Source organism: Amphiura filiformis, chromosome 8 (genome assembly GCF_039555335.1).
Source record: "Amphiura filiformis chromosome 8, Afil_fr2py, whole genome shotgun sequence".
NCBI lineage: Eukaryota > Metazoa > Echinodermata > Ophiuroidea > Amphilepidida > Amphiuridae > Amphiura > Amphiura filiformis.
Window position 1 is genome coordinate 40,332,184 of NC_092635.1, and position 24,111 is coordinate 40,356,294.

At 34.5% G+C, this 24,111-nt stretch overlaps 1 protein-coding gene across 1 annotated transcript; it reads right to left on the minus strand.

The window, feature by feature from the left end:
- Window positions 1-23,119, minus strand: LOC140159531 (uncharacterized). Its single transcript, XM_072183021.1, has 5 exons — window positions 23,054-23,119; window positions 21,895-22,036; window positions 20,575-20,684; window positions 9,899-11,369; window positions 1-2,170 (listed from the first exon to the last, which is right to left on the minus strand). Exons 4-5 carry the CDS (start codon window positions 11,126-11,128, stop codon window positions 830-832), a joined length of 2,571 nt encoding a protein of 856 aa, XP_072039122.1. The 5' UTR covers window positions 11,129-11,369; window positions 20,575-20,684; window positions 21,895-22,036; window positions 23,054-23,119; the 3' UTR covers window positions 1-829.
- Window positions 23,120-24,111: the final 992 nt, after the last annotated feature.

Consider the following 24,111-nt stretch of genomic DNA (forward strand, 5'->3'; position numbering starts at 1 on the left):
ATTTGAGCGAAAATTTGAAATTTTTGCACCTAAATGGAATCAGCCAAATTTGTTGAGTGTCGGAAACCAGAGTAACTTTGTTTTTATTCTTGTAATAACAGATGATAAACTTCCCATAGAGCTCAATGATTAAACCAAGATAGTGAGCTTAGAGCTCATTTGATTTTCACATCTATTGAAAACCTGAACATTTATTACAAATGCCCCAGGACAAATACTATTTTATCATTTTAGTTTAAGAATAATACAATTAAAATATGACATATACATTTGTATGATAGCATTAAGTAAGTCAAAGGTACTATAAGGCCAAAAAAAATAAGTTTGTTTGTCCATAGAGGCTTATGAAACAGTTGGGTCGGTAGGTCGGATTTTTTTTTTTACAGATATTGCACTTGAAACTGACAATTTGAAGAATGGTAAATAAGTCAAAACACACAGCACTTCACTGGTTTAACTCTTGAGATGGTTCTGCATGTTATACTGTTCATTTTCTTTACATTTTCTTTCTTTAAATTTATACTAACCACTGTTTTACTAGCACATTTAACACAAATTAATTTAAAAAAAGACATGGTCGGGACCAGAGTACACGGTCGGTCGGACGTGGAGAAACAAACAATTTTTTTTTGGCCTAAACTGGGGCAGATTGCTATTTAAGGCATGGATTGGTTAAAACCATTGTGTGTAAAACAGTTTGGACAATATTCACACTAAATGGTTTCTCTTTGGTGTGAGTTCTGATATGGTTCACTAGGCTCAATTTAAAGGCAGAACATTTCTGACAGTACTCACACTGATAGGGTTTTGATTGTGAGATTTGGTTTATTCACACCGATAGTTTCTGATGGTTCACAAGGCTCCGTTTTACAGTAAAGCATTTTTTACAGTACTCACACTGGTAGGGTTTCTCTTTGGTGTGAATTCTGATATGATTCACTAGGCTCCATTTTACAGCAAAGCATTTTTGACAGTACTTGCACTGATAAGGTTTCTCTTTGGTGTGAATTCTGATATGCCTCACTAGGTTTGATTTCATGGCAAAGCATTTTTGGCAGTTCTCACACTGATATGGTTTCTCTTTGGTGTGAATTCTGATATGCTTCACTAGGTTCGATTTCAGGGCAAAGCATTTTTGGCAGTTCTCACACTGATATGGTTTCTCTTTGGTGTGAGTTTTGATATGGCATGACAGGTTATCTTTACTAGCAAAGCATTTCTGACAGTACTCACACTGATAGGGTTTCTCTTTGGTATGAGTTTTGATATGGCATGACAGGTTACCTTTACTAGCAAAGCATTTCTGACAGAACTCACACTGATAGGGTTTCTCTTTGGTATGAGTTTTGATATGGCATGACAGGTTACCTTTACTAGCAAAGCATTTCTGACAGAACTCACACTGATAGGGTTTCTCTTTGGTATGAGTTTTGATATGGCATGACAGGTTACCTTTACTAGTAAAGCATTTCTGACAGAACTCACACTGATAGGGTTTCTCTTTGGTGTGAGTTTTGATATGGTATGACAGGTTACCTTTACTAGCAAAGCATTTCTGACAGTACTCACACTGATAGGGTTTCTCTTTGGTGTGAATTCTGATATGGTCCACTAGACTTGATTTTATCGCAAAGCATTTTTGACAGTACTCACACTGATAAGGTTTCTCTTTGGTGTGACTTCTGATATGGTATGTGAGGCCACCTTGTTGAGCAAAACATCTGTAACAATATTCGCACTGATATGGTTTCTCTTTGGTGTGAATTCTGATATGGTACACTAGGGTTGATTTTACAGTAAAGCATTTTTGACAGTTCTCGCACTGATAAGGTTTCTCTTTGGTGTGAGTTCTGATATGGTCCACTAGGCTCGATTTTACGGGAAAGCATTTCTGGCAGTATTCACACTTGTAGAGTTTCTCTTTGGTGTGAATTATGTTTTCTTTGATCAGGTAGTTATTACATTGGTACCAAAGCTCTCTGTGGCCATTCAAATGTCTTGTCAGCTCACCATTGTTTGATAAAATGTTTTGACAAAACACACTTTTGTATCTGCGAGCCCGCACATATTTAATCAGGTGTCTGTTTACATGGATTTTGAATTTCTCTGAAGAATAATGCTTGAGTCTGCAAAATGCACAAGAAAATGGTTTAAAACCTTTCATATCCGTCTGTTATTTCTTTGTGCAACATGTACTTAAATTGAGAACATTAGAAGACCCCAAAAGATGTAGATCTAGTTACTGTACGCACATGAAACCCACCATGGAAGTCAATTCTAGCAAAGAATTAAGTCCTTGAGTGAAGTAGCAAGCAATACAAGACCACGATCCCCGTTGGCTGCTGTAATCCTGCATGGTTCTACATTTATTAGTTTCCCATTCAGATATATCAGTGGCTCAAAATCGACCTGAAATGTGAACACAAGAATACAATACGAAAACAATATTATTTTCAAACTGCTTTTTACTTCAGGATGGAAATATGCATGCTTGTTTTGAACACAATATTGACCTTTAGATAAGACCCCTTCAATAGAATTAGTATTCCCTGTGAATTTTCCTGTCTAAGCCAGTGATCCAAGAACCACCTTTACCATGCTCTTCTTAAATTCTTATCAACATATGTGACCCATTCCCACAAAATATGCAACAAGTCAATATGGTACATTTTGATTGAACAAATTCATCAGGATCGGTAGAATAAAGTCAATCAAAAGGTTCTTATTTCTGATCCAATAAATTGCACTTACTGGTACGTTTCGATAACCACTCTGTTATCTTTTTCAACACTGAATGAAGACTGCTACTGTGAACTGAACATGAACAGAGATGAAGGTCAATATCAGCTTTCTCACATTTTTGATGAAATATGCTACATCCTGTGAAAAATCCATCAAAACATCCAACAGGAAAAAAATCAACTGGCAACACAGTCACAATCACCAAGAAATCAATAGGTAATTGGATGACCAGTTCACAATAGCAGTCTTCATTCAGTGTTGATAAAGATAACATAGTGGTTATCGAAACGTATACAGTAAGTGCAATTTATTGGATCAGAAATAAGAACCTTTTGATTGACGGTACATTTTGAGATTGTTGTAAATTAGATCAGAAATAGTAATTTATTATTTACACCAGGGGGATTGGTAAGTCAAGGGGGATGCCAACTTTGTGAACAAGAGTGGCCTCCAACATTTTTTAGCCAGAAAAGTATATGGCAACTGACAGTGGCATACAGGGTTGTAGCTAGCAGAAATTTAGTGCCGTGCAGCAATTGACAGAATTTGCTTAATTTTTTATGGCAGCTGACAGTGGCATAAATGCAAAGCGTTTTGATACACATGAACGGCGCTGTATAAATGCCAACATTTAAAGGGGGAATGCAGAATTGTTTATGGCATTTGAGTGGCATAAATATGAAGTGTTTTAATACATGTGAAAGGCGCTGTATGAATGGCAACAGGATAATTTGGATCCAAATTATCATAATTATATAATAATATCCAAAATATCTAAAATATCCAAATTATCCTAAATAGCCCTAATAATATCCAAATTATCCTAAATAGCCCTAATAATATCTAAAATATCCAAATTATCCTAAATAGCCATAATAATATCCAAAATATCCTAATATCTGAAATATCCAAATTATCTTAATTAGCCATAATAATATCCAAAATATCTAAATTAGCCAAAATAGCCTGGCCCTAATAATATCCAAATTATCTAAAATATCCAAATATCTGAAATATTCAAATTATCCTAATGACCCATAATAATATGAAAAATATCAGAAATATCCAAATTAGCCATAATAATATCCAAAATATCTTAACTCTATAGGTCCAACTATTATCCAAATTATCCATAATATCCTTTAAAAGGGCATTTCGTGATCCACAACATCATCCCCCCACTTTTCTCAAAAAAAGTTGAGATTTTTATATCAATGGAAACCTCTGGCTACATAATGTTCATGTACAAAATATTTCTTGCAGATTAATTCGTTTGGCAAAGATATCGTGAAATTTTAATTTCGTTCTGGTACACCAGAACGAAATTACAACACATTGTCTATGGAGCAGTGTAATACACATAATCATGCATAACTCGCAAACGCACAATCGGAATCAACTGAAATTTTGGGAATAAGCTTTTTTCGTGGATATCTACTGAAAAATGCCATAAAAAGAGGATGCTAGGATCACGAAATACTCCTTTAATAATATCCAAATATCTTAAATATCTAAATAGCTTAATAGCTGAAGCTAATTGGATATTTGTCAGGATAATTTAGATAGTTACAATCCCGCAAATTTCTTTTGCGCAGAACCAGAATTTTACTCATGATTGATTGTTTTGTCTATCATAACTGTCAATCGTGAGTAAAATATTGTTTTTGTGATGAAGCAATGTATTCACTCTGTTTACCTGCAAACTTTGGGTTTTTTATTCCTTTTTGGTCAATTTTGAAAAAAAAGTCCACTTTTTCAAAATCCACTCCAAGTCCAAAAAGGTCCAAATTTTGAAAAAAAAGTTCACTTTTTCAAAAATTAGCCCCCCCCCCCCACAAATTAATCCTGGTTATGGGCCAATGAATGAGTATTCAGTCGTTTTGATATAGCCTGTAGACAGTGGTAATTTCAAAATTTCAATAATTTCAAAACCCATGCTCTATCTGTTCTTAAACTCTGAAATAAAATACACATTAGCAATTGCTATAGTTTATGATGCTGAATTGTATTTGTTGAACTTTATTCAGTTTATAATTGGCAAAACATGTACAGTGGAAACTCATTATTTAACGAAGTTGTCAGGGACAGAGAAATTAGTTCTTTATATCCAAATTTCGTTAGATCAGGGTTGTAAAAACAATAAATAACAAAAGAATTTTGTATCTTGGTTTTGGAAATACAACAGGGTTTTTCTTGTATCAGATTTCGTTATAATGAGGTTTTACTGTATTCAGTTTTTTTTTACTACACATCAATGAAGTCCCAACTTTCGCTTGTAACATAAATTCACATAAGCATATGCCATTCAGGCATTGTACAATTTGCAACTAGCGTAGGTGCTGCACCAAACTGTCTGCACATACTCTATGTCAATACACAGTATTAAAATCTAATAATACATTGGATGTATTTTAGCTGGGATGAAAAGCAGTCCACCATATGAAATTTTTGACATTTCTGTTTGAAGATCATTTTTTCCCCAAAACACCTGATATTATAAAGTCTTTATGGGAAAAAGGTGTATCTTCAATACAAAAGAAAATTTTCAAATGATGGCCAGCTTTTCCTCCCATCAGCTACATACACTTTTAAAAGTACATACATTGTATCATTAGAATTATAAAGTTGACTTTAGGACTATTAAATATCAAAAATACAAAAATGTGACGTGTCATGTCAAAAGGAGACACTTTTGGGCAGGTTATCAATTTTGAGGTTTCTACATATCTTAAATAAAGAGATATTTTGCTCCACATCGCCGCTTTTTTCCAATGAAATCGGACATTCCTAAGTGAAGATATTGAGTTCATAAATTATGGTATTATAAAATTGAAAACTGAGATATCGGCCTTTAAAAATATTATTGACAATGTTGAGAGTAGAAATAAACAAAAAAAATGTGTCAAAAAATACAAGATGCCAGTTATATTCGGTCTAAAACTATCTGACAATATTTTTAACATTAATAACATCACAAATTTGCAAAAATCCAAATTGTGAAAAAATCACCCACGGGCAGATTTTTGGCTATTTCTCCATTTTTGATCCTGCCCAAAAGTGTCTCCTTTTGACATGACACGTCACAAATATCAATGTTTAATAATTTGCCATAAAATTTGTTTTATATCGCAAATTTCAAAAAATCAATTTTAATTGATATCATCAGGATATTCCTTGTATTCAGAATGCAATTTGATCCAATATGTATGCCTGATGTGCTTTATGTCCCGTAAAAAAAAAACGTTGCTATCCATTCTCTTAGGGGATTCAAAAATTGCACCCAGTTCTTTTGATTTTACACATTTTTTTTTTTTCATTTCAGGCTATTCTAAATCTACATTAGTCCTGTAGAAACATCTTCCACAGAGGAGTATGACTTTCAAATGGAATGAACACAGTAGGCAGCTCTATTTAAATTTCATACACCCTCTGAGAAAGATTCTATTTGAATCTTCAACAGAGGGAGGATGAGTGTCAATAGAGTTCAATGGGGTTAATGTGCTAATTCCATTTGAAATTCATACTTCCACCTGTGGAAGATATTTCCAAAATCTTCTACAGGGGGAGTATATGTATTACCCCAATTTATGACAAATAATTTGATCAAGAATTACGACCTATGCAGTATTTGGATTTCTCTCCTGTCTTTGTGTTCAGTAAATCTGTCTAAGCCTAATAATGTCCAAGTTCCACCTTCAGTAGTGTGTGCTCTTTAAAATATGTATGATATATTAAAACATGTATGTGTGATATTAAAAACATGTATGAGATATTGACACTGAAAATCACACTGAAACTGCAGAGTAATGCTAAAAAATTATACAATATTTATTTATTTGTTTGTTTGTTTATTTATTTACTTGAACATACACTTTTGTATCAGTGGCACACGCCTAACCAGCAGTGCGTTCAAAAACAATAACAAACAATTTTATACAAGAAATGATTTAAAACAAAGTTCAATCTACATTAGGGTGGGCCAAAAACACCTTTTTTCTCGAATCGACTTGGAACTCACGGAGAATTTTACTAGGGTACATACTACTTTTGTGCTAAAATATCAGTAAGATCGGAGCATGTTTCGCCCAGGCAGTAGATTTTCACAAAATCCCTACTTATTTGCCATTTCTTACTGTATAACTCTATACAGAGAAATCAGTAGAAACAACCTGGGAAAAGTGGGCATTGAGATGACATCATAGCCAATATTAAACAATTTGGGTAGTTTGTTTAGACCCTCCAGAACATCACCAAATAGCAAGCAGTCTCCAATTGGTTACCATTATTTTTTGCTATAGACCTGTATTTAGTTAAATATTGATGATATTTGAGTTGCTAAACTAAGGGGTAGGGGTAGCATTATGGTGCATTTCCCCAGTTCTACTGAGTCAAATATCACAATCTTGGTCTTGTTGGGTAGTACAAACAATATATGAGATATGAATTTAGAGCAGCTCTGACATGACCAGGGGTTAAAGGGTCATGTGACGCCTGATTTGTAGTAATTTTCAAGGCTGTGTGACCTTTTGACCTCTGGTCAAAACATGGATAACCGATTCTGACAAAACTATAATATATAGACCCACACGATGTGCTTTACAGAGGTGGGAAATATCTTTCTTTAGCAAACTATATTAGTTTGAGGCGCTAAAAATGAATTCTGTAAAAAAGCTCACAGGCGAACTAAAGGCCTATAAAAATCAAAAATATCACACTAAAAGACACAATTTGATGCTTAATTTTAACACCAGGATTTTAAAAAAAAATGTTCATCCAAGCACTATGTTTTTATTTGACATTACTGAAGAAAAAAAAAAGTTTGCTTTATATTTGACCGAGAAAATAAATTTCATAGCAAAAAGGTGTATCTCGAATTGTGCTGATTTTAACATGTATCGATCGACTTTTAGTAGCGACTAAGCAGAACAAAAGAATCGGTTGTCCTGCGTTTAGACTGAATTGTCCTTAAGTTTAAGCAGTCATGCACAGTGAAGCACCAGTAAAACAGAATAGTGTTGCCACTTAATACACACAAGGAGCATTGTTCCACCCAGAAAGTATTAAGAGTAGCCCAAGGTCTTTCTATTGTAAGTGATTCAGAAGTTAGAAATCTCCTTTTGTGGCAAGATAATTGTATCAAAACATTGGCTGGCTATTTTGAAGAGGTTTTTCTAGTCAAATAAGAAATCAAAATCAAAATGATTTTCAATACACTAGAAACGTGTTGATATGTATATCTTTGAAAATCGCCGAATGTTAACCACAGTCACCGTGGCACAGCATAGGCATCTTTAGCATTCAGTGAAATTAGCAGTGGTTCGAAACCCGGTGAAAATTTTAGTATTTTTTATTCTTTTTACTAATGCGCTGTGCCGTTTTACAAACACGCCCCTGAATGAAACTCATGGGCATGTACCCTTAAACAGATATACTTGTTAGTTTTAGATAAGTTAATAAATCACTCTACTGAATGGCATCACTGATTACATTTCGTCCTTGCATTACAGATTCATTTCTTGCATGCCACCCCAACATTTTAAACCTGGTATACATACAGGGTGACTGATTAACCATTGAGAATGTTGATAACAACAAACAGATGAATGTAAAATGCAATGCCAGAAATCACATTTATATGTATAGATATGTAGATTTTATGAAATACCTTACCCACAGAACTATTATGGCTTTCAGCATGTTCAGTGGTATGATTACCTAAAACAGACCTATGTATGAGGAGTGATAACATGATGATATCCATCTGTGGATGGATGTTCAACCTGAAAAGCTCTGAAACTTCACTGCAAAAGACTTCTATTAGGCCTATGCAAAAATAAACAATTGCTTGCATCATGCAAGTTCATAATAAATAAATAGTGTAGTAATTTTCAGTCTATAGTGCATAAAAATTTCAATCATGGCTTGTAGATAGTAGACCAGTCACTCATGATCATGCCTATTTTATTATAATCATCTTTTAGGCCTTGTACTGCAAAGTCACAACTACAAAGTTGTACATGGAGAGTAAAACATGTACATTGTATTATACCAGTGAGAGTTGGTGTGTGGCATGGAACATAATAGTTTTATAACATGTAGAAGTAACTATTTCAATTTGTCCTTGTAAAAGTTAAATAATGAGCATTGGTTTGGGAACCCTTTATTTACTTAGTCATTGCCCAAAATTACTACAATACACCAGGAAAAACATAATTTCTTTAATCTGACAAGCTATTATTGCATGGGTGATTGGTCAACAAAAGATCCCATCTTTCCCATATGTCCTGTGTTAAAGGATTTTTGTTAGCTGTCCGGTGACTAAGTATTAAGTGTGCAATTTATCTAGTACCTGCACGTAATGGAATCAGCCAAATTTGTTGAGTGTCGGAAACCAGAGTAACTTTGTTTTTATTCTTGTAATAACAGATGATAAACTTCCCATAGAGCTCAATGATTAAACCAAGATAGTGAGCTTAGAGCTCATTTGATTTTCACATCTATTGAAAACCTGAACATTTATTACAAATGCCCCAGGACAAATACTATTTTATCATTTTAGTTTAAGAATAATACAATTAAAATATGACATATATACATTTGTATGATAGCATTAAGTAAGTCAAAGGTACTATAAGGCCAAAAAAAAAAGTTTGTTTGTCCATAGAGGCTTATGAAACAGTTGGGTCGGTAGGTCGGATTTTTTTTTAAACAGATATTGCACTTGAAACTGACAATTTGAAGAATGGTAAATAAGTCAAAACACACAGCACTTCACTGGTTTAACTCTTGAGATGGTTCTGCATGTTATACTGTTCATTTTCTTTACATTTTCTTTCTTTAAATTTATACTAACCACTGTTTTACTAGCACATTTAACGCAAATTAATTTAAAAAAAGACATGGTCGGGACCAGAGTACTCGGTCGGACGTGGAGAAACAAACATTTTTTTTTGGCCTAAACTGGGGCAGATTGCTATTTAAGGCATGGATTGGTTAAAACCATTGTGTGTAAAACAGTTTGGACAATATTCACACTAAATGGTTTCTCTTTGGTGTGAGTTCTGATATGGTTCACTAGGCTCAATTTAAAGGCAGAACATTTCTGACAGTACTCACACTGATAGGGTTTTGATTGTGAGTTTTGGTATATTCACACCGATAGTTTCTGATGGTTCACAAGGCTCCGTTTTACAGTAAAGCATTTTTTACAGTACTCACACTGATAGGGTTTCTCTTTGGTGTGAATTCTGATATGATTCACTAGGCTCCATTTTACAGCAAAGCATTTTTGACAGTACTTGCACTGATAAGGTTTCTCTTTGGTGTGAATTCTGATATGCCTCACTAGGTTTGATTTCATGGCAAAGCATTTTTGGCAGTTCTCACACTGATATGGTTTCTCTTTGGTGTGAATTCTGATATGCTTCACTAGGTTCGATTTCATGGCAAAGCATTTTTGGCAGTTCTCACACTGATATGGTTTCTCTTTGGTGTGAGTTTTAATATGGCATGACAGGTTATCTTTACTAGCAAAGCATTTCTGACAGTACTCACACTGATAGGGTTTCTCTTTGGTGTGAGTGTTGCTATGGCATGACAGGTTACCTTTACTAGCAAAGCATTTCTGACAGAACTCACACTGATAGGGTTTCTTTTTGGTATGAGTTTTGATATGGCATGACAGGTTACCTTTACTAGCAAAGCATTTCTGACAGAACTCACACTGATAGGGTTTCTCTTTGGTATGAGTTTTGATATGGCATGACAGGTTACCTTTACTAGCAAAGCATTTCTGACAGAACTCACACTGATAGGGTTTCTCTTTGGTGTGAGTTTTGATATGGTATGACAGGTTACCTTTACTAGCAAAGCATTTCTGACAGTACTCACACTGATAGGGTTTCTCTTTGGTGTGAATTCTGATATGGTCCACTAGACTTGATTTTATCGCAAAGCATTTTTGACAGTACTCACACTGATAAGGTTTCTCTTTGGTGTGACTTCTGATATGGTCCACTAGGCTCGATTTTACGGGAAAGCATTTCTGGCAGTATTCACACTTGTAGAGTTTCTCTTTGGTGTGAATTATGGTATGGTTCAATAGGTTGATTTTTACTGTAAAGCACTTCTGACAGTTCTCACACTGATAGGGTTTTTCTTTGATCAGGTAGTTATTACATTGGTACCAAAGCTCTCTGTGGCCATTCAAATGTCTTTTCAGCTCACCATTGTTTGATAAAATGTTTTGACAAAACACACTTTTGTATCTGTGAGCCCGCACATATTTAATCAGGTGTCTGTTTACATGGATTTTGAATTTGTCTGAAGAATAATGCTTGAGTCTGCAAAATGCACAAGAAAATGGTTTAAAACCTTTCATATCCATCTGTTATTTCTTTGTGCAACATGTACTTAAATTGAGAACATTAGAAGACCCCAAAAGATGTAGATCTAGTTACTGTACGCACATGAAACCCACCATGTATTAGTCAATTCTAGTAAAGAATTAAGTCCTTGAGTGAAGTAGCAAGCAATACAAGACCACGATCCTCGTTGGCTGCTGTAATCCTGCATGGTTCTACATTTATTAGTTTCCCATTCAGATATATCAGTGGCTCAAAATCGACCTGAAATGTGAACACAAGAATACAATACGAAAACAATATTATTTTCAAACTGCTTTTTACTTCAAGATGGAAATATGCATGCTTGTTTTTAACACAATATTGACCTTTAGATAAGACCCCTTCAATAGAATTAGTATTCCCTGTGAATTTTCCTGTCTAAGCCAGTGATCCAAGAACCACCTTTACCATGCTCTTCTTAAATTCTTATCAACATATGTGACCCATTCCCACAAAATATGCAACAAGTCATGCAATCAAAAGGTTCTTATTTCTGATCCAATAAATTGCACTTACTGGTACGTTTCGATAACCACTCTATTATCTTTTTCAACACTGAATGAAGACTGCTACTGTGAACTGAACATGAACAGAGATGAAGGTCAATATCAGCTTTCTCACATTTTTGATGAAATATGCTACATCCTGTGAAAAATCCATCAAAACATCCAACAAAAAAAAAAAAATCAACTGGCAACACAGTCACAATCACCAAGAAATCAATAGGTAATTGGATGACCAGTTCACAATAGCAGTCTTCATTCAGTGTTGATAAAGATAACATAGTGGTTATCGAAACGTATACAGTAAGTGCAATTTATTGGATCAGAAATAAGAACCTTTTGATTGACTGGTACATTTTGAGATTGTTGTAAATTAGATCAGAAATAGTAATTTATTATTTACACCAGGGGATTGGTAAGTCAAGGGGGATGCCAACTTTGTGAACAAGAGTGGCCTCCAACATTTTTAGCCAGAAAAGTATATGGCAACTGACAGTGGCATACAGGGTTGTAGCTAGCAGAAATTTAGTGCCGTGCAGCAATTGACAGAATTTGCTTAATTTTTTATGGCAGCTGACAGTGGCATAAATGCAAAGCGTTTTGATACACATGAAAGGCGCTGTATAAATGCCAACATTTAAAGGGGGAATGCAGAATTGTTTATGGCATTTGAGTGGCATAAATATGAAGTGTTTTAATACATGTGAAAGGCGCTGTATGAATGGCAACAGGATAATTTGGATCCAAATTATCATAATTAGCCATAATAATATCCAAAATATCTAAAATATCCAAATTATCCTAAATAGCCCTAATAATATCCAAATTATCCTAAATAGCCCTAATAATATCCAAAATATCTAAAATATCCAAATTATCCTAAATAGCCATAATAATATCCAAAATATCCTAATATCTGAAATATCCAAATTATCTTAATTAGCCATAATAATATCCAAAATATCTAAAATATCCAAATTAGCCAAAATAGCCCTAATAATATCCAAATTATCTAAAATATCCAAATATCTGAAATATCCAAATTATCCTAATGACCCATAATAATATGAAAAATATCAGAAATATCCAAATTAGCCATAATAATATCCAAAATATCTTAACTATATAGGTCCAACTATTATCCATAATATCCTTTAAAAGGGCATTTCGTGATCCACAACATCATCCCCCCACTTTTCTCAAAAAAAGTTGAGATTTTTATATCAATGGACACCTCTGGCTACATAATGTTCATGTACAAAATATTTCTTGCAGATTAATTCGTTTGGCAAAGATATCGTGAAATTTTAATTTCGTTCTGGTATACCAGAACGAAATTACAACACATTGTCTATGGAGCAGTGTAATACACATAATCATGCATAACTCGCAAACGCACAATCGGAATCAACTGAAATTTTGGGAATAAGCTTTTTTCGTGGATATATCTACTGAAAAATGCCATAAAAAAGAGGATGCTAGGATCACGAAATACTCCTTTAATAATATCCAAATATCTTAAATATCTAAATAGCTTAATAGCTGAAGCTAATTGGATATTTGTCAGGATAATTTAGATAGTTACAATCCCGCAAATTTCTTTTGCGCAGAACCAGAATTTTACTCATGATTGATTGTTTTGTCTATCATAACTGTCAATCGTGAGTAAAATTTTGTTTTTGTGATGAAGCAATGTATTCACTCTGTTTACCTGCAAACTTAGGGTTTTTTATTCCTTTTTGGTCAATTTTGAAAAAAAAGTCCACTTTTTCAAAATCCACTCCAAGTCCAAAAGGTCCAAATTTTGAAAAAAAGTTCACTTTTTCAAAATTAGCCCCCCCACACACAAATTAATCCTGGTTATGGGCCAATGAATGAGTATTCAGTCGTTTTGATATAGCCTGTAGACAGTGGTAATTTCAAAATTTCAATAATTTCAAAACCCATGCTCTATCTGTTCTTAAACTCTGAAATAAAATACACATTAGCAATTGCTATAGTTTATGATGCTGAATTGTATTTGTTGAACTTTATTCAGTTTATAATTGGCAAAACATGTACAGTGGAAACTCATTATTTAACGAAGTTGTCAGGGACAGAGAAATTAGTTCTTTATATCCAAATTTCGTTAGATCAGGGTTGTAAAAACAATAAATAACAAAAGAATTTTGTATCTTGGTTTTGGAAAAATACTTCTTTACAACAGGGTTTTTCTTGTATCAGATTTCGTTATAATGAGGTTTTACTGTATTCAGTTTTTTTTTACTACACATCAATGAAGTCCCAACTTTCGCTTGTAACATAAATTCACATAAGCATGTGCCATTCAGGCATTGTACAATTTGCAACTAGCATAGGTGCTGCACCAAACTGTCTGCACATACTCTATGTCAATACACAGTATTAAAATCTAATAATACATTGGATGTATTTTAGCTGGGATGAAAAGCAGTCCACCATATGAAATTTTTGACATTTCTGTTTGAAGATCATTTTTTCCCCAAAACACCTGATATTATAAAGTCTTTATGGGAAAAGGTGTATCTTCAATACAAAAGAAAATTTTCAAATGATGGCCAGCTTTTCCTCCCATCAGCTACATACACTTTTAAAAGTACATACATTGTATCATTAGAATTATAAAGTTGACTTTAGGACTATTAAATATCAAAAATACAAAAATATCAATGTTAAATAATTTGCCATAAAATTTGTTTTATATCGCAAATTTCAAAAAATCAATTTTAATTGATATCATCAGGACATTCCTTGTATTCAGAATGCAATTTGATCCAATATGTATGCCTGATGTCCTTTATGTCCCGTAAAAAACATTGTGTAAACGTTGCTATCCATTCTCTTAGGGGATTCAAAAATTGCACCCAGTTCTTTTGATTTTACACATTTTTTTTTCATTTCAGGCTATTCTAAATCTACATTAGTCCTGTAGAAACATCTTCCACAGAGGAGTATGACTTTCAAATGGAATGAACACAGTAGGCAGCTCTATTTAAATTTCATACACCCTCTGAGAAAGATTCTATTTGAATCTTCAACAGAGGGAGGATGAGTGTCAATAGAGTTCAATGGGGTTAATGTGCTAATTCCATTTGAAATTCATACTTCCACCTGTGGAAGATATTTCCAAAATCTTCTACAGGGGGAGTATATGTATTACCCCAATTTATGACAAATAATTTGATCAAGAATTACGACCTATGCAGTATTTGGATTTCTCTCCTGTCTTTGTGTTCAGTAAATCTGTCTAAGCCTATGATCCAAGTTCCACCTTCAGTAGTGTGTGCTCTTTAAAACATGTATGAGATATTAAAAATATGTATGAGATATTGACACTGAAAATCACACTGAAACTGCAGAGTAATGCTAAAAAATTATACAATATTTATTTATTTGTTTGTTTGTTTATTTATTTACTTGAACATACACTTTTGTATCAGTGGCACACGCCTAACCAGCAGTGCGTTCAAAAACAATAACAAACAATTTTATACAAGAAATGATTTAAAACAAAGTTCAATATACATTAGGGTGGGCCAAAAACACCTTTTTTCTCGAATCGACTTGGAACTCACGGAGAATTTTACTAGGGTACATACTACTTTTGTGCTAAAATATCAGTAAGATCGAGAGCATGTTTAGCCCAGGCAGTAGATTTTCACAAAATCCCTACTTATTTGCCATTTCTTACTGTATAACTCTATACAGAGAAATCAGTAGAAACAACCTGGGAAAAGTGGGCATTGAGATGACATCATAGCCAATATTAAACAATTTGGGTAGTTTGTTTAGACCCTCCAGAACATCACCAAATAGCAAGCAGTCTCCAATTGGTTACCATTATTTTTGCTATAGACCTGTATTTAGTTAAATATTGATGATATTTGAGTTGCTAAACTAAGGGGTAGGGGTAGCATTATGGTGCATTTCCCCAGTTCTACTGAGTCAAATATCACAATCTTGGTCTTGTTGGGTAGTACAAACAATACATGAGATATGAATTTAGAGCAGCTCTGACATGACCAGGGGTTAAAGGGTCATGTGACGCCTGATTTGTAGTAATTTTCAAGGCTGTGTGACCTTTTGACCTCTGGTCAAAACATGGATAACCGAAAATCATATAGCATTTATTTTTGACAATGCTGCAGTTCATATCTATGCAACAATACCGCATTTGGGAAATTTGACTGAGTAGAACTGGGGAAATTCTCCATAATGCTACCCCTACCCCTTAATATAGCAACTCGAATATCATTAATATTTGACTTACATGCGTGTCTTAAACAAAAATAATGGTAACCAATTGGAGCCGGCTTGCTATTTGGTGGTGTTCTATAGGGTCCAAACAAACTACCCTAAGTGTTTAATATTGGTTAGGATGGTATCTGAATGCCCACTTTTCCCAGATTGTTTCTACTGATTTCTCTATATAGAGTTATACAGTAAGAAATAGCAAAAAAGTAGGGATTTTGTGAAAATCTACTGCCTGGGTAGCCTTGATCAAGTCTTTCTCCTTACTTTTTCTCTATTCATGCTATTCTTAGGACCCATGGTCTAAGTATCATAATACTGTAACTGGATTCCCTCAGATTTTTAGTTCGATCAGAATTTTTGTGTAGGACGAAAGCCTTGACGGGTTTGTAATTGGATTAAATCTGGCCCTACACAAATGAATGGGAGAGCAAATAATCTGCAACACAGATCAGAAGAAACCAATCACAGGCTTCCCCTGTTTAAGTCACTGCTATTTGGGAATCATAACTTTTAAAAAGGACCAACTTTGAATTTCATTTAAAAAAAATTAATGGTTTTGTTAAGAAATGTTCAACTATAGGAAGAACTATATCCCATTCTCAGGAAATCAAGCTTAACCATCATAAAGGAAGTGACATTAATTGTACAAATATCATATATTTCTTTTTACATTTTGTGAATAATTTGCAGTACAACCCTACTAAAATAAATGGACTTTCCCAGATTTTGAAAAATAACTGAAAGCCTCCCATGGTGTATTATGTAATCAATTACCAACTCTACAAGTCCTTGGTGCTGGCAACATGAGCTAGGAGGAAGTACGCCTTTTGGGCATAGGTGTTTTTTTGCTCAAACACTACCCCTGCAGTGCACAGTATGCCTGGGGTAAAGTATGATAAGAAAGTCCACTATCTAGCAATTCAAATGTCAAATAGATTTTCACAAAGTCATGATGGTAAATAATTATTTTGAAAGAATAGATATTACCTTCAAAACTTTGGAAAGAAATAGTAATTTTTGGAAGATGTGGCAAAGCTTCCATGAATTTTACATTCACTAACTATGGACGCCAAAGGACTTGAAACAAGTCTACTGCCTGGGCGAAACATGCTTCGATATTACTGCTATGTCAGCACAATACTACTATGTACCACAGTAAAATTCTCCGAGAGTTCCAAGTCGAAGAGAAAAAGGTGTTTTTTGGCCCACCCTAATATACATGCACAATTATGGCACAAAAAAAAAGCAAAATTGCCTGTGTCAACCCAAGTTGACTTGAAATGGGTCATTAGCAGGCAAATAAAACGGAATATAGAATAATATAAAAAGAATTAAATACCGGTACATAATTATATCATTCATATAAAATCTTGTCATAAATTCATACACCCTCTGAGATTTATTAATTAAGTCATAAATTGGGGTAATACATACTTCCCTGTAGAAGATACATTTATCTAAAAATAATTATATTGCCACAAAAATAGTACTGAAGTTCTTTTGAGTTCTTTTGTTATCTGATTAAAGCAACATTGTAACATTTCTATAAAAATAGATTAGTATTTCTTTTCCATAAAATGTTAGCTTTACTGTCAGATATGTCCCCTTTTAATTTGAGCCGAAAATTTGAAATTTTTGCACCTAAATGGAATCAGCCAAATTTGTTGAGTGTCGGAAACCAGAGTAACTTTGTTTTTGTTCTTGTAATAACAGATGATAAACTTCCCATAGAGCTCAATGATTAAACCAAGATAGTGAGCTTAGAGCTCATTTGATTTTCACATCTATTGAAAACCTGAACATTTATTACAAATGCCCCAGGACAAATACTATTTTATCATTTTAGTTTAAGAATAATACAATTAAAATATGACATATATACATTTGTATGATAGCATTAAGTAAGTCAAAGTTACTATAAGGCCAAAAAAAAAATAAGTTTGTTTGTCCATAGAGGCTTATGAAACAGTTGGGTCGGTAGGTCGGATTTTTTTTTTTACAGATATTGCACTTGAAACTGACAATTTGAAGAATGGTAAATAAGTCAAAACACACAGCACTTCACTGGTTTAACTCTTGAGATGGTTCTGCATGTTATACTGTTCATTTTCTTTACATTTTCTTTCTTTAAATTTATACTAACCACTGTTTTACTAGCACATTTAACGCAAATTAATATAAAAAAAAAGACATGGTCGGGACCAGACCGGGGGGTACTCAGTACAAATGACCAGACGGGGACGCCGCAGATATGGGTAGCATTTTCAGCCTCTTGGTATATCAATGACCCCTTTTTCAAAGCCTATTTTGGTATATGAATGGGTCCTTTTTTCAAAATTTTCTCAATTTTTTCGGAAAATAGCCCAATTTTTCCTTAATCTAGCCAAAATTTTGGGAAAATTTGTAAAAACTAAGAAAATTTGGCTTAAATTCGGCCGAAAATTTTGACTTTTGGTATATCAATTGGTCCAAATTTCTTGAAAAATTGGTATATTTATGGGTCCACTTTCAAATTCTCAGTGGCACGCCCCTACCAAAACCAAACTTGAGTACCCCGGGGACCAGAGTACACGGTCGGTCGGACGTGGAGAAACAAACAATTTCTTTTTGGCCTAAACTGGGGCAGATTGCTATTTAAGGCATGGATTGGTTACAACCATTGTGTGTAAAACAGTTTGGACAATATTCACACTAAATGGTTTCTCTTTGGTGTGAGTTCTGATATGGTTCACTAGGCTCAATTTAAAGGCAGAACATTTCTGACAGTACAATACAATACAATAAACGGAATTTATATAGCGCCTTAGCATAAGTATGAACAAAGCGCTTTACAATGATCTTAAAAGTACAACTTACACACTACATCTTAGGCTACATTAAAATGTACAACTTAATTAAAAATAAAAAAACTTAGTTTGGAAACAAATAGGTTTTCAGATTAGATACTCACACTGATAGGGTTTTGATTGTGAGTTTTGGTATATTCACACCGATACAGTTTCTGATGGTTCACAAGGCTCCGTTTAACAGTAAAGCATTTTTACAGTACTCACACTGATAGGGTTTCTCTTTGGTGTGAATTCTGATATGATTCACTAGGTTCGATTTCATGGCAAAGCATTTTTGGCAGTACTCACACTGATATGGTTTCTCTTTGGTGTGAATTCTGATATGCTTCACTAGGTTCGATTTCATGGCAAAGCATTTTGGCAGTTCTCACACTGATATGGTTTCTCTTTGGTGTGAGTTCTGACATGGTTCACTAGGCTATGTTTCATGGCAAAGCATTTTTGGCAGTACTCACACTGATAGGGTTTCTCTTTGGTGTGAATTCTAATATGCTTCACTAGGTTTGATTTCATGGCAAAGCATTTTTGGCAGTCCTCACACTGATATGGTTTCTCTGGTGTGAATTCTGATATGGCGTGACAGGTTACCTTTACTAGCAAAGCATTTCTGACAGTACTCACACTTATAGGTTTTCTCTTTCGTGTGAGTTTTGATATGGTATGACAGGTTACCTTTACTAGCAAAGCATTTCTGACAGTACTCACACTGATACGGTTTCTCTTTGGTGTGAGTTTTGATATGGCCTGACAGGTTACCTTTATTGGCAAAGCATTTCTGACAGTACTCACACTTATAGGGTTTCTCTTTGGTGTGAGTTTTGATATGTAATGTGAGGCTACCTTGTTGAGCAAAACATTTGTAACAATATTCACACTGATACGGTTTCTCTTTGGTGTGAATTCTGATATGGTCCACTAGGGTCGATTTCATGGCAAAGCATTTTTGGCAGTACTCACACTGATACGGTTTTTCTTTGGTGTGAGTTTTGAGATGGTATGGTAGGCCACCTTTACTAGCAAAGCATTTCTGGCAGTACTCACACTGATAGGGTTTCTCTTTGGTGTGAATTCTGATATGGTACACTAGACTTGATTTACGGGGAAAGCATTTCTGGCAGTATTCACACTTGTAGGGTTTCTCTTTGGTGTGAATCATGGTATGGTATGTGAGGCCATTTGTACTAGCAAAACATTTGTCACAATATTCACACTGAAATGGTTTCTCTTTGGTGTGAGTTCTGATATGATTCACTAGGCTCCATTTTACGGGAAAGCATTTCTGGCAGTATTCACACTTGTAGGGTTTCTCTTTGGTGTGAATCTTGGTATGGTATGTGAGGCCATTTGTACTAGCAAAACATTTGTCACAATATTCACACTGAAATGGTTTCTCTTTGGTGTGAGTTCTGATATGGTTCAATAGGTTCATTTTTACTGTAAAGCATTTCTGACAGTTCTCACACTGATAGGGTTTTTCTTTGATCAGGTAGTTATTACATTGGTACCAAAGCTCTCTGTGGCCATTCAAATGTCTTGTTAGCACACCATTGTTTGATAAAATGTTTTGACAAAACACACTTTTGTATCTGCGAGCCCGCACATATTTAATCAAGTGTCTGTTTACATGGATTTTGAATTTGTCTGAAGAATAATGCTTGAGTCTGCAAAATGCACAAGAAAATGGTTTAAATTGTTTCATAACCATCTGTTACTTCGTGCATATGTACTTGAATTGTGTACTTTAGAAGACCCTAACAAAATACAAAGATGCAGATCAAGTTACTGTATGTTCATGAAACCCACCATGGAAGTCAATTCTAGCAAAGAAGTCCTTGAATGAATGAAGCAGCTTCCAATCAAAATCCACAATCTAGGCTTCGATAGTCCTGGTTCTAATTTCATTAGTTTCCAACCTGAAAATGTCAAAACAACATAAAATAAATGCTTGGTGATTATATATATATATCCCCCATTTAATACATATATGCCACATTTGCACAATTACAACCTTAAATTGTCCTATCATGTGATGCGAGCACACCAAGCAGGAAATTTGGCATATAGTTTTTAAATGTTTCTAAATGTTTCTTATTTTCTACTAGTTTTCAGGACATAATATCAAAAACATATCACCCCCACCTTTTGAGACAAAAAAAAAAAAATGCCTTCCCAGGCTCAAAGGTTTGCTCCCCCCCCATAATTCCCCCTGGGTACACATAAAGTATATATTGCACAACCTCTAAGCATAAAATAAAATTATACAGTCTAAGTACCACGTTTACTGTGCACCTCTTCAATTCTTGTCAAAGTCACTTTATTGAAATCTATGAACTTCATTTAAATAATACAGCCTAAGAACTCATCATCCTCCCGTTTAAAATAAATTTCTATCACAATGTCATGCTGCCTTTAGGTAATAGATTGGCTTTAAGGTGTGTTTTTTCGCATCGTGTGATGCAGCGCAAACCTGCATGTATGTCTAATGCAGCCAAGTTGCATTCGGTATGTTTGTAACATGTGTAAACAAAACAAAGATTTGCAGACAAAATGCGATTAATTATTTTGAATTTTGGCGCACTAAAAGCTGACCTTTTGGATTCAATGATGCAAACGGATGCAAATTAAGACCATGTACCAGATACAGCTTTCGCAAGCATGAAAGTCTTACCGTTTCAAAATATAAAAATGTTTTGTGCATAATTTTGATAGTTTTTTACTGAAACATTGATTTCTCAGAGTACGCTTTTGACAACATTGCACAATTTTAGTGACAAGACAACTCGAAAAATATGCAAGCAAAATGTAAATCTTTTAAAGCACATCAAAGTCCAGGGAATTTTTCAAATAATTAAAATTTAAGCGTCCCCCGGACCAGTATGATTAGAATGGTATTTTCATTTAATGCAAGTCATAGTTGGTTAGATCAAATTATGGTACCATTTTTATTTATTTAAAAAAAAATTATATATGAAATGAAATGTTAATTGTATGTTTTTGGTCAAAAAAGGTCAAAATTTTGGGAAGAAAGTCCACTTTTCACAAATTCGCCCCCAAAAAAAAAAAAAAAAAGTCCACTTTTTCAAAATCAGCAACCCCAAAAAATCCTGTATTATCTCAAGTTACCTGTCAGCAGTTCTTGCCAAGATGTCCTCAGGTGAAAGAAGAAGCAAAAACAAGACGATGATCCTCACTACCTTCCAATGTGATCATTCCTCTGTTCAGCACTACACAAAACAGATAATGCAACAGATCACAGAACAAACATCTGAAATGGTAAGGAAATTTCAGTAAATTTTTTAAATATTCTCAAAATACAAGAAACACAGATGCCAAGATTTTAACAAGCAACAAGTTGAGCATATTTCACTAACAACATTTTAGACTGTTCAAAATATGTTCCACCTTTACTGAAAAGATAGAGTTGACTCATCGAAATGAATTATTCATCCAAATTTCAACATTAACAGAAATAAACATCTGTTGCCAAAAATGTCAATTCTGACTGGCATAAAAAACGAAAGCAATGCCACATTCGTAGTGGGGAAGAAACATGTATTTTTATCATAACCGGTGGTGTGCTTAGCCTGAATCGATCGGACAAACTCACCATGCGTGGCTCTTGAAGAGCTAGTGGATTCACTTTACTATCGTGGCAATTTTTGACACAAAGATATAGGGATGATGACCCTGTAAAGGGTGCCTCTTTGGTGCGAGTTCTGATAAACAGCATGTGAGGTCACCTTTTTTTGAGCAAAACATTTGTAACACAGTAACAATATTCACACTGATAAGGTTTCTCTTTGGTGTGATTTCTGATGTTTCACTAGGCTCGATTTTATAGTAAAGCATTTTTGACAGTACTCACACATATGGGGTTTCTCTTTGGTGTGAGTTCTGACATAGTTCACTAGCTTTGCTTTTATAGCAAAGCATTCCTGGCAAAACTCGCACTGATAGGGTTTCTCTTTGGTGTGAGTTCTGATTTGGTTTACTAGGCCCAATTTTATGGTAAAGCATTTCTGGCAGTACTCGCACTTGTAGGGCGTCTCTTTTGTGTGAATTCTGATATGTGGTTTTAGAGTAAATTTGTGATTAAAACACTAATGACAATATTCACACTGATATGGTTTCTCTTTGCTGTGAATTCCGATATGGTGCACTAGGTTCAATTTTATGGCAAAGCATTTTTGGCAGTTCTCAGATTGATAGGGTTTCTCTGTGGTGTGACTTCTGATATATGGTTCAATAAGGCAACTGTTAAAAGCATTTTGACAGTACTTACACATAAAGGGTTTTTGTATCATTGATTTGCCATGGATTAGCATGTGCCCTCACGGACCAACCTGGGTAAACAAACAAACAAACAAACTAGATAGATAGATAGATAGATTTATTATTATCTTTTCACTCAATACATGATACATAGATTAATACATTAGAAAAGTACATAAAACTATATATATAAAGAATAATACAAAATAAACGATACAATGCATAATATATCCAACAATGAGTGAAGGGATTACAGTTGAGGCCCAGAGGCCAGTAGTTCTGTAATCCCTGGATAACAGGTATATGGCATTTACCTGACATGGCAGCAGATTGGTAGATGACAAAAGATGACAAGTCCAACCAACCAACTGTCATGTCCATTAATGACATATCCTCAGTGCCACTGAGAGGCATTACAGGCCTGTGGGAATAATGAACGCACAGCTTCCTTTTAACGGGCCCCATGGGGTCTCTTTTCTTTGCTTATGGGCCCATTAAGGTAGGCTATGCTTTCTTTATTTTTTACGGGCCTCTAGGACCCCAGGCCCGGGGGTAACGCACCCCCTTAACCCCCCTTTTTGGTGGCACTGCATATCCTATGTTGAACATTTAAAGAAATGCGCATGTCAAATACTAATTGATAAATTAATGAAATTAATGACCAAAATATGTGATACAAGTATGATAATAAGTAAATATGTGATTGGACACCACGAATAAGCCATAAACTCGGCCCGCACCGAATTGAGATCCCTATGAATACGACCATATACTTACATTTTACACTGTAACTCAGAATACAATTTGTATAGAGTTTACGGCTCATTCTTAGTGTCCAATCACATATGTCTTAGTGTGTGACCCAAGTCTTACCTTTACTGTGTTCTTAAATTCTTATCAACATAAAATTAATGTGACCTATTCCACAAAATATTGAAAAAGTCAAATTGTACATTTGGAAATTTGATACAGCGGTTGTAAAGAGGAAAATCTCAAATATGTGCTTGTATAAAATTGAATACATGAATTCAAAACCCACCCAAGCCCTGGGAAGTGATTTTGAGAAAA